Source organism: Choristoneura fumiferana, chromosome 24 (genome assembly GCF_025370935.1).
Source record: "Choristoneura fumiferana chromosome 24, NRCan_CFum_1, whole genome shotgun sequence".
Lineage (NCBI taxonomy): Eukaryota > Metazoa > Arthropoda > Insecta > Lepidoptera > Tortricidae > Choristoneura > Choristoneura fumiferana.
Genome location: NC_133495.1, coordinates 5,073,503 through 5,086,631, shown reverse-complemented (window position 1 = coordinate 5,086,631; position 13,129 = coordinate 5,073,503). Strand labels below are relative to the sequence as shown.

At 36.2% G+C, this 13,129-nt stretch overlaps 1 protein-coding gene across 1 annotated transcript in view; it reads right to left on the bottom strand.

The window, feature by feature from the left end:
- The window catches only part of Sox15 (Sox box 15 transcription factor), a 144,800-nt gene that overhangs the window by 121,424 nt on the left and 10,247 nt on the right, over nt 1-13,129 (bottom strand). Inside the window, exon 2 of the mRNA XM_074106307.1 lies at nt 9,583-9,802. Coding sequence (XP_073962408.1) covers nt 9,583-9,662 — 80 coding nt within the window. The 5' untranslated portion in view covers nt 9,663-9,802. The remainder of the gene's footprint in view (nt 1-9,582; nt 9,803-13,129) is intronic.

The following is a 13,129-nucleotide window of genomic DNA, read 5'->3' as shown; positions in this document are numbered from 1 at the left end:
CTACGCTCGATTTCGTGATTAAAAACATAATTTTGCCCGGCAACTCGCTGTCACATAGATTCGCATCATCGTATATTAAAGAAATACAGTTTACGCGTCAAAGAGAAACATCATTGTTGGCGGACACAAACAACGCGATACTGGGAGCTGCGCAGTGTCAACAACCACTTCGGAGAAGCGACGTGGATTCCAGCCTTTGAAATTCATAGACCGCTGCACGGCGTTAAATAACTTAAATAAGTTAAAAATAAATGGATGCAAACCATTTTTAACAAACTTAAAAAATCGAGGTTTCAAACCAATTATTTTGTTGATTTTTTTGTTTGTTAACTCGGACACTTATGAACCGATTCGAAAAAATACTTTTATTTCTGAAGGATTACGGATATATGCAGTTTTGCATGCAAGTACAGTCACCAGCACCAATATCTGACAAAACAAGCGTGCATAAATATCTGATACGACTCTATTTCTAGATATTTTTGCACGCTCCGCTGTGGCCGATATTAATGCTGGTGACTGTACCTAGTTGAAGAAAAGTAGAGTCAGGCAAAAAATATTGTGAACTTAGACACCTATGTATTACTACGATCAAATTTTCACAAAAACTTATTGGGTTTAATTTCCAAGGGGTGTTTTAAAGGGTTACTATTATTAGGGTTGCACTGTCCGTCTATGACACAGCTTAGGTCTGTATCTTTCTAACCGTATTTGTAAACACTTAAAAATTTCACACATTATGTAGACTTTACTATGGTGACTATGAAATTTGTTTTTATTCGACTGGATGGCAAACGAGCAAGTGGGTCTCCTGATGGTAAGAGATCACCACCGCCCATAGACACCTGCAAAACCAGGGGGATTGCAGATGCGTTGCCAACCTAGAGGCCTAAGATGGGATACCTCAAGTGCCAGTAATTTTACCGGCTGTCTTACTCTCCACGCCGAAACGCAACAGTGCAAACACTGCTGCTTCACGGCAGGATTAGCGAGCAACATAAAATAAGAAAAACAAAACAAAGTTAAAAATAAATAAAAACAGATAACAGCATATATTACAAACTCCATGCGACTGCCAAAAGGTCTACAGCTGTTATCAGTTATATTGACTCAGCAAACTTGTGTAACACGTTATCAGAATGCACTTGTTAAAGCAAACAGTTGCATTGTCCTTCCTACACGCAATTTATCATGACGATTAATCTATAATAAAATAGAATTCATTCTCTAGAGAAAACGAGAATGAGACCTGAGTTCAAGTCACTGTCCTATTAGTTCCATCTTCAATTTTATATCATTAGCAATAGAGTTGACATCGGGGTGTCATCTATTGGGCATCGGGATGTCAAACACTGGGGCATTTCACTTACTCGTAAAAATATAGCCCAAATATTTCATCCAGTATTTGGGTAAGTCTCTATGTGGTCTCTATAAAATCCCCTGCATAGATGGAATCGAAACTTCCCCACCTAAGTAGGAGTGAAATAGATGTACCAAAAATTTTCCGCTACACTAACTTTTCTAAATTTCAAACTTTTTCATATGAAATGAAATTGAAAGGAACAAAGAATTATCCCATACAGCCAAGTCAACTGCTTGTTCTTCGTCGCAATGCGTGTGTTTTTTACCTTTTTTAAAAGTCTACATCGGTAAAAGTTTTTAGAAAGCGGTAACATATTATAATCATTGTGCGCGTTCAAACCTTTTTTTTTTTTTTGTTTCCTCGATTTGTTTAGGAAAGCATTAATAGCATATTTCTTGAAGGAAATTCGGATTATTTTAGTCCCAACGCGATGCTTGTCTTACAAACCAGCTAAATGACCAATTACCAAAAGAACGGACTTTTCGAGCTCTCGTAAATAATGTACTGATTGTGCATTAAGGTGAAGTTGAAAAATATTAAAACTACATAATATTAGACCACAGTAAGAATACGATTAAAAATAATGCATGCATGCACACATCTTGCATAAATTCTTTTAGTTCATTGATATGGACCTCCACAAAGTACCCCTGGTTCAATAAATTATATAAAAATAATGTTACCTATTTCACGTGTTTTATGTACCTGAGTTGAGTATACGGATTAACTGTCAATTTTATTTCCAATCTCCTTGCTTTCGTATTAAACACTAGGTAGAATAAACGAGTTTTCGTAGAACTTTTTTTCACTGTCTCTAGCTGATCTAAATCTTGGCGTGTAATAACGTAATGGCGTCGTTTAGTGTCGCAATTAAAAACGAATTACTTTCTCCTCGCTTACATGGACTACCAACATAGTTCTGTAAGTACATTGCAAACTACGGGGGTTAATACGCATAACTTTCTTTTTCTTCTTCCCCGTCTCTTTGGACTCATCTCCGTCGAAGTTTTTTCTTTAAATTAAAAAAAATAGGAAATGAGCAAAGAGCTTTCGGGTCAAAAACAGAGGCCGTATTGTCTAACGTGCTGACGTTCGCCATCGCATTAACCATCTCTTTCTACCCTCGTCTTATACCGTGTGATAGAAAGAAGTGGTGAAAACAATTATGATTCAAGTTGTGTTAAACGACAGGTCAGCAGTAAAGAAAATTTGTATTATAACAAAAGTTCATAAAAGTTGCACACCTTTTTAAGCAAAATCTATGTATACTTTGTCTGTGTCTGACAAAGATAATTGTTGAAGATAAGGACGAAATAATTGTTAAGTTTTATATACGTAAGCACAACAAAAGCTCATGAAAAAAGGAGGTTAATTACTACTATTTCTGTACAACTATTTTTAGAGTTAAAAAAAGAATTTAGTGCTCCCTCTTATTAGAACTTTAGTTGTTCGTTTGTAAGCCACCAAGTCATCAGCAAACTTAAATTATTATTGGTTTTTTGGAGTCTTTTTGTATTTTTTATTTCAACTCCAAATTTGTTACTTTTACGGGTATCCCGTGAAACCATATCGAAAATACAAACTGCGACATGGATGATCCATGTCTCAGTTTGTATTTTCAAGAAACTTAAATTAATCAAAATGTAACCATTATAAGAAAAATATACATTTGTGACCTTTGTTAAATTAAAACTCCGGGAAGAGTATAAAAATTAAATGGTTTCTATATCGGAAATACATCCACAAATAGTCGAAGTAAAAATAAAAGATAGTAAAAACGTACGGAACGGAAGGCAATGCTACGTGTGCCGCATTTTTAAATTACCACACCGTTTCGTATTAGCGTTATAATATAAATACTTATAGAATTAAAGCTCTACCACTTCCTGCAAAAAGTAAATTGATTTTTACGGATTCAAAAATACTGTATTACCTAATTACATGTTTATACAGTAATTAGACGTCATTATTTTGTAATGGCGGATTGTCGGCCCGCGTCTGTGTTGCCATGACAAAATAAATGTTGCCAGTTCAAAAGCTTTACTACTAATATCGGGGATCGCTCGTGCTGACCGCTTCTGCCCATAACTCCACTTTGCGACAAAACAAAAAACAAATTTGCAAACGTATAAAGAAATTGAAAGGTACCGGCGAGCGCGATGCTATCTCAAAATTATTTCCAATTTCACCGTTTTGCGTCTCCGTTCGGAAACGTAACATTCTTTTTTGAATTTGTGTTTATTTCTTATTTTTGTGCGGACGAGCATCGCGTCGCGCGGGCCCCCCTCCCATAAATTATAGTTCGGTAGCTCTCTTAAAGGGGTTTCTGAGATTTTTTATTTTTGTTTAGCCCTTTGAAGAATTTATGTCCCCGTCTTACTTAGTAGCGGTCAGCCGACCTGTCTTGGTTGGGTTTGCGAGTCGAAGAAATGTTTTCTGCTTGCTCTCCGCGGCTCGGTTTGACTACACTCACTACGGGGGATTATTTGCGGCTTTGGTAGTAGGCAGGCGCATGGCAAACTTATCTGATCGGACTAGTGCACCTTTTTGCTAATCTGTGGCAGCCACTGAAGTAACGAATGGAGTATGGACAAGGGTGGACCTGTGTGAGGAGCTCACGGCTCACACTCTGTGTATGCAAAAGTGTCCGTTGAGAAGTGTTTAATAGGCGGCCGGCGCTATAGTAGAAAGACGGTTAATTTTAAAGGAAGCTTTATCACGATAAACGCAGTAAAAGCACTCAATAATATTTTTAACAGATCATAAAAATGTAATCGCCGTCCAATCTTTTACAGATTAGATAGTTTAGAATAATATTTAAAAAAATATTTCATACTCTCTTGATACTCTAGCGCCAATCTGGAGGGATTTGGAACGAAATCCGGTCAGTTTTGCAACTTTGCAAATATAACTTTTGACATTGAACTTATTTGTGTTCATGTAGCATAAATCACAAATTAAGTAGGAAACTCCCATCGATAGCCTACAATGACACAATTTTATCCGTCGTTGTAGTCGAAACTGGACCTAATGCTACAGATTACATAATAGTCAACAGTAACTACGTCAAAGAACTCACAGATTCAACACTCGCTAATTCAACCATCAGCCAGTAACCTAAGTAATAACCCAAAGAGAATAGAATCGCTAAGTGTCAAATAAATCATAGCAGTATGGATGTACTTTGTTGTATGCAGTACCCAATCACTAAGCTTCACTAACTAACAATATTTAGTCATCAACAACGCCCTCGTGAACGGAGTCAAAGAGGACAAGGCTCTAGTAGGTATATTCGGAGTACGGTTATGGAATACCTATTGAAAAAATATAATCATTAACCGTACCGTTGTAAACTACTTTAAAGTAGTTTGTTCTCATTTATTTCGTAATAGCACAATACAACATTATTAAAATTAATAACTGATTTTCCTGCAAACGACGATGTTGATATTTCTTTTGATCTTTTGAGGTATTATTATAAAATCACTAAACCATCACGTTCAAAACTATGACCAACATCCCGAAAAACTCATCTGGCAGACAAAACGGATTCCGAATACTGGCAATTGGAATAGTTTTCAGTTTTTTTGTTCTTTTTAAGTTTGGAAGGCATCCTAACGGTATTCACCGAGAGACATAACTTCGGGACGGACCGCGAAACAAACTTTTTATGTTATTTTGCTGTTGACCTCAACTCGGTTGCGATCGATTTTAAAAATCTATCTTTTTAATCGTCGTTTGTTTTTGTTCAGATTTAAGAAGAATGAAATATGATTTGGAAAAGAAAATTTGTAACTGGCTTGATTCAACTGTTTATTTTACTAGCAACACTGATAAAAATAAACTTAATGTCTTACCCCCTTATTCATAAACGACAATCAAACCTATTTTAGTTAAAATGCCGCTAAAATTCGTTTGTCCTTATCTGTCACTTCGACATTTGTATTTGTTAGAAAGGGACAAAGCATTTGTTAGTTAACATAGGCTTGTTAAGTTTTATGAATAAGGGGGTAAGTTTTTGAGTTGTGGATAACGCTCATTTCGAGGCTTAAAAAACCCTTAAGACTCTGGAGTCTAAAAGACTCGACTATATTTAAGAATTAAATTGGCTTATTTTATGCGTATGGATGCAAGAAACCGTCTTTGCGGGCTTTGAGTCATTAAGCCTCGATAGAGTCTTTACGGTTCGAGTCTTTAAGCCTCGAAATGAGCGTTTTTCACAACACTACTAAGTTTTAATTAACGTTTGAACCCGAAAAAACTTCAGAGTATTTTGTAAAACAGCATTCGTAACTTTCGCAAACCTTGAACGACGCCAAACATGATATCAAACAATGAATCACACAAGTAACCTTACAATGGTAAACATATGAAACAAGCGGTAAGCGAGATTGCCTTATTAATTAGCTATGTTAAGCAGCTCTTATAACGACTTTTACAGCCACGAGGGGATTGCACGAAAAAAGTATACTGGCAACTCTAATTGCGTTCAACGCCGGCCGAAATTAAAAAGAAAAGTCCCACAGCAAGAATCCCGCCTATTTTTAAAAATGGAGCCCGACGATGATTCGCCTAATTAATAAACCAATCACGTACAGTCGAGACGCGGCGTCGAGGCGCGGCGCGCGGGCGCGGGGGATGAACGTTCGGAAATTCGAATACTATATTTTTTCTGCACTTAAAGCATCGCAATGTACTTGTAATTGGCTTGACGGCCAGTAACAACGGGCTTAGGATCGAATTAATTTTATTGAAAACTTAGAAACTCGAACATTTATGCTGGTAACATGTTACAAAGTCCTCATAATCGTTACAACATTAATATCAGATCTTAAAAAAAATCAATAAGAAAATATAAATTGGTACTCCGAAGCAGTTAATCTTATCGAGCCAATCTGTTTAAAATTAAAACTTCGATAAAACTCACAGTATGTTATTATGAGAGCGTCGTATCATTATTATGACACAGCATAATGTTTTCTTTTCGATTGAATGGACATGAATGAAGCTATTATTAACAAAGGACACCCAATATTGACACCGAAAAATTACGCAAAAAAAATGCGTGAGCTTCGGGTGATTGGGGCAAAAATAATCATTTATCAAATAAATGCATTCCTTGTTATGTCCTTGCGCTGCGTGACTGCAAAAACTAGTTGAATAATAAACTCTGGCAACACTGGAAGCCGAAGAAGCCCGAAGAGCGGCGAAAGCGGGCGAAGATTAGCGAGCGTGCGTTTTTGTTTGCATCAATTGATGCGCTGGCGCATTCGCACGATGAATAATTCAAAAATTGACATGAAATGGCGTATGGTTCTTTTTTAAATGAAAGGTGCCCGATTGAGGACTGTAACCGTCTGACGAATTCATTGGACAACGGCTTTTTGCGTGCCGTAATTACTGTATTGCTTCGGATTATGAAATTTGAGGGCGTGATACACTTCCAATATTGTCAATTGGTGGAGCAATTGCAACTTTGGCAACACTAACTTCCTAAGCGCTGGAGTCTAGACTCATTAATGACACCTAACTATTATACACAAAATGGTAACAGACAGTTCTTACCCCAAACGCATGCATAGACCTTCCCCGTTCCGTAGTGGGTAAAAATAGAGGGACATAGTAGAGAGTTGACTTGAGATTTAGGTTAGGTAATTGAGGTTTACAGTTTGCCTACTTATATTTATTTGTCAACTTTTTACACGCGTTATTCACCCCAAGGCAAATTTCAGTCCTTTCAAAGAAAACATATTTGATGATCCTTTATATCCGTATCCACTCACAGAAAATAAAACTTTTGCAAATAGATGTTGTCCGCGACTCCGTCTGCGTAGAATTCGTTTATCGCTATCGCACGGGAACTATGCAATTCTCCGGGATCAAACTATCCTGTCGTTCCCCGGGGACTCAAACTATCTGTAAGATATCGCTTAAATCGGTTTAGCGGTTGACGCGAAGAGCTAACAAACAAACCTTTCGCATTTATAATATTAGTGGGGTGGGATGGATACTTTTCACTCCAGAAATTTGCAGTTCTCGTGGTACTAACCCATAAATTCTTTGCAGACGAAATCGCAGCCAACGATTGCTTATAATTGAAGTTTCAACTTCAAGTCAATGCTCGATATGAACAAAGACACTATGTTATGACCCGTGGTTATGACCGCAGGGTAAGAAAGATACAGTCACCCCATTTTTTATTAATAATGTCTATTAAGAACACATTGACATTTACAATCGTTGGAACGAGTGATGTTTGCGATAATGTATGTCGCATAAACCAATGTGGCGGCTTTGTCTGCACAAAATATTATGTAAGATAAGTTCCAATCACATGTATTATTAGCATAGATTAAGTAATAGTACAAGTAATATTAGTAGCATGAAGTTTGAACAACTCAATCCTCAGTAGATAGCCTAAATTTTTCAGTGACTTCAGTAATGTCAAGTGTTCACTTACTGTGAAGTGTTACATCAGAAGACACACCTAACTCGTAAGTCTTCACTCTGCAGGTTGCCAAACTAAAATTTTCATTCCACGTCACTGTAGCACAAAGTTGGAAACGTTCGCTTTTAGCTGCCAAAAATGACAGACAATAACCACGTTAGTCATAGTGAAAGGGTGTGCGCGTGTTCAACGATTGCGGGACAATTTTGTTTTGTTGCGACTTTATAGGAAGTTGCAAGTAACATCTGAGAAAGACAGGCAAGGAAGGCAACGAAGAAGGAGTCATCCAATGGAAACAACGTTCCTATATTGTGAGTACACCAACGATGTCAGAGAAATTACACACATGTCAACCTAGAAGGTTGAAGTGGAATGTCTTCGCCAGTGATAGAACTGGTGGTTAAGATGTTCAATTCACTGCAAATCCGTGAATGAGCTAAAAATAACACCAAACTAGTTTATGAAACGTGACAACATAAAACACGAAAACGTTTTGTCAATGTTTTGTTGTGTCTTATATGTTTTTTTATGAATAAATGAAATGAAATGATGCCAGACTTGAAATTTTACTTCAAAGTTTAGACTAAGCAGATAATTACCATTGTGGTAGTACCAGTAATATCTAAGACATTTACTCTTAAACTAAATAGTGTTGAAACTATTTAGTGTAAAGATAGCAAAGTAAAAAAAAAAAAAAACGCATTCGTATCAACTATTCATGTCTCATACATTTTCAAAGGAAGCGCGTATGTTACTATGCATACTGACATTACGACGTCTGTTTTTATAAGAAAATATTCCGACATTAGTAATGATTGCCAGAGCCTCAATGCTAAGGATTTATATTGCTAGCTATAAACGCGAATTTACTGTCAAACCGCAAATAAATTCCAACTTCAATGGCTAAAAAGTAACACGGCCAATGCCGTGTATCCAACAAGAACCTTTATATTATGATTTTATAATCTGTGCAAATAATAAGATTCTCAAACGCTTTTTTTGCGTCACTGATCTGAACCATAGACGAGACTTCTTCTATTACCAATTTGCTAATTATTACCTGTTCCACAAACCAAGTGTTATTTGGCGCCAAATTTCCACAGATACAACTACCGTTTACGTATAGGTAACTCATCAGTGTTGCCATAGCAAAAAATAAATAATTAAATGCGAGTAATGCTGTTAATGATGCAGCGAAGCCTGTGACCATTTCCAAGTATAAGTAATCTTGTCATCTGAATTCTGCTTTCGATTGCCCAAAAGGCAGTAGCGTTTTTTTACCGGATAAATGGCTTCATCCCTCACTAGTAAGTAGCCAGTGACTTAACTTATGGCCGCAACTCGCAAGTTCGTTTTTTTGTCAAACGGTACTGGCTGATTATATCATTAAGTATACAGATAAAAAATATAATTAAAAAGTTACTCTTGACGAATAAACGTGTTTGAGTTTGGAATGATTGCCTCGATTATAACTTTAGTACGATTTTGCTGAAATGTGAGAATACTGAATGGAAATAATAGCTCACTTTTATTTTTGGTATGCGTAAAGAGTCGAATTTCATTTAAATATAGCTTTGAAATACTTAACAACTAAGTTATGTAGGTATTTTATTTACTAATCCAATATATTCAAAGAGAAATCCTTTTGTTTTTCAAATATTTCTTTGCATTATTGTATTATACTATACACCCACATAAAGGGTAATGTATTCTTTGAACTCTAAGTAGACCAACGTCGAGAGGGCACCTTTCAAATGTGTAATTTACTTACTTATACGATGAAAAAGACATGTTGCTGTCCAAAGGTTGATCGTCCACGGATCCAGTTGTCGTCAGCATTAGGGTGTTCATTCGCGGTCAATACAAATTTGATCGATCAAACAAATTTATCGATTAGGTACTACACTAGTTTAAGAGTCGATGGTCGCGTCACTGAGACGCACGGATGCATTGTGCACGTCACATCACTGGTCGCAGTTCCGGTCCCATGTCTGGAAAAGAGAAATAAAAATGTTTATGACACCCTTCATTTTTGGATATTGTCTATGAAACAGATTAAAGGAATGAGTTAGTGAAATCGGATTAAGAACTGAAAAAAAACGCTTGTATTCTTTGACAGTTATAGTTTAGTTTCCTAATAATAATATACATTTTACTGCAAACTTATATATTATTGTGTGATTTTACAACACAATATATCCACATCAAATACATAATTACGCAATCTTCTGACAAATTGTTATGATGAATTAAAAATAACAGATTCATACTAATTATATAAGCGGTATTATAGCGCCGTGAGAATCGGTTTGTTGGATTCCTCTGCCACTGTCGCAATCCTGCGGATGAAATAGCTATTTCATCTCGATAAAGATCTAGACCAACCGAATTTTATAGTCTTCCGTATTACACTTAAGAAACTCTGTAATTAATAGACTAGGAATCGCTAAATTACTAGAGGAATTATATGACAAAACAAAGGCTCGGGTACCTACACAAATTACGAAGCTACAGTTTGCAGTTTAGAATGTTGATGTAATTTTTTGACGAAGTTTGTTGCAAATTGACGAAGTATATATGAGATTTTACCTACTAATTTCCTATCCCGAGGCAATTTCAAAATCCTCCTTATTACTTACACCTCTATAGTACATAAGGCATAAAGTGGACCAAAGTACAGGTACCGTATAGTACGGGCTGAAGCTGTGCGTTATTTCTACTGTATACCTATAGGTACTACGGCTTAATTGTACACTGTATATAATAGGTAATTGTCTGACGTAGTCACACAGTGTCACACAGTTTTATGTCGTGTAGTGTCTACACAGTGTAATGTTTCTATTTTTTAACCCAATTTAATTATAATTATAAAGTTCTATCCTTACAAAAGACAGACGAAAACGAGAAAAAAAAGCTCTAACATCCGTCGTTTTTTTTTTTATCAAACCACTTTTATTTAATTATTACAATATGCATTTACTAAAGCTAGCAAGACGTGACTACGGTGTGCCAATTTCTATGGAAATGTATGTGAATCTTTTAACGCTCGGTGCACTATTCAAATGACTTGCGCAAGCGCCTTTGCCTTTTGAACTTCTTGCATTAAAAAACTAGCTTTACGATTCATAACAACGTCTCCATCCCGTGGGAATGCGGGAAATTCCTTCACAGTGGATCTGTGACATTCAAAAAATACCTATGTCTGCCAAATTTTAAGTCTCTGGTTTTAGGCTGTGGGCTGTCTGTCAGACAATTAGTCACGCCCTATAGATTTGGTAACCTTATACATAGGTTTATCTCAACGTTTTTGTCTTCAACAGCACTTATTTATTATTTAACATTTTAAACATACACACATTTGACTAAAGTAATTATGTCTTGATAATGATGATTGACCATTCAAATATGAGGGTAGATTTAATGTCAAACTAAACGTAGGATATTAAATGAAATTGTCGATTCGATTTGTAGCATTCGAAGATGGCGGATGTAGACAATATCTAATTTTGCTATTTCTGTTTTTTTGGCTAGTTGAAGTATAATTTTGATAGTGTTTTATGCGGCGATTAACCGTAATAGTGAACAGTGATCCCAAAATTCTATAGGTATTGCTCTCGTGTCTAACATTTTTTGATGCGCAAGTGGTCTGCACGTGGTTTCTGGAATTTTACTATCAAGTTGCAAAAACTACAATTACCGTACAACGTCCCTCTCAAAGAGAGTTTACCTTGACACTGGCGAAATTGTCCTATTAATTAGGACAGAAAAGCCATATTTTAAAAGAGAAGAAGAAATGAAATTGTCTCTAGGTAGGTATCTAACATTTTGCAACGCCTAGGGAGTCGTAGGTAAGTACTTAAATAGGTAAGTCCCGTTACAAAAATTGATTAGGTAAGGTATAGGTAGTTCTGTAAGTTATCCAATAAGCAATCTAATAGCAATTAATCACAAAAGCTACAAAAATTTTCTTCTATTTGTAGCTGAGAAAAAATATACCACCTTCTAACACCGCACTGGACTAGTATCAGATTTGACGAAGATACCCACTGATGTATTAAACTGTAGATCCACAGTCGCGCGTCCCAATATGTCCGAGCCAAATGAGCGCCACTTTGGTAAATGTGGCCTTCTTTTTTCTCAGTACGTAGTTGTCAGTGCAAGCGTAACGATGCCACGTGCGTCTTTAAAAAGTGCAAAATCACTCGCGAAAACGGAACAAATCATACTTTCAGCGAGTATTTGTTGTTTTTCTATTAAATTCTAATAATCAGAGAGAAATATTGTTTTAAATTAATTTTAAAGCCATTTCTAAATTGCTAATTAAAAGATAAACGTTGCCAGAATTCCACAACATTGACAAATGCCTTGTCTTTGTCACACGCACAGGAAAGCATATCAGTAAAACGAAACAGATAAACAACAGAACATGGAACAAAAGTGTAGTGGAGTTGCCGTCACTCTATTTTATTTACCGAGTCGCCTAGCAACGGGTAGCTAGCTATGTCGTTTGAATATTTACCTTGAAGTTTGCGATTTTAATTATGTTTTATAAAGCTTCGATAATATAATGTACTGACTGTCTGACTGTGTGGTTTATTCGTTTTTGTGCAAAATTAATAAAGCAATTTATGAACCACAAACCTCAATGAAGCCAACTTTGATAAAGCGCTCGCCAAATCTACACCGCATTAATCACTATGTTTACCTATTGTTTTTACACTAAAAAAATCATACTAAGTATTTTAAACTGTTTACAAGGTTTATAAAACAGTTTACAATTTATTCACACTAGTCGAGCTTCTTATTATTTAATTACACAACATACGAAGTCCGCCGAATTTCCCGCGAATGAACTGTGCTGACAGACAGCCTGCAATTTTTTTGAACTGCGCGCGGCGTGCGCTGGCAATGGTTTTAGAAGCAAACAGCCAGAACCAAGGAGGATGAGAATTCAAATTGTTTTTTATTCGAAATACTTGCACAAGTGTTTACATTTCGGCGATATTTTTAGAAGCTTTTCTGTAGCTTGCCCTGTTTGCTTATTTATTTATTTATTGTTTGTTTGGTCAAATCTTGGAAGCTAAATTTGACCCACTTCCAGTGGTCCGATCGACTTGAAATTTGCATACTTATGTAATTTGGTGACAATACAATAATCTGGTAGTGACAACTGGTGGTTTTGTCAGAATCGTCTCTGCAGGAGGGAACTCCTCAATAGTTAATAGTACTGACTTGAAATTGGTACAGATATGTAGTTTAGACGACAATTCAAGTACAGTCAACAAAAAGTACATTCGGCAAAAAGCTTGTATTAAAAA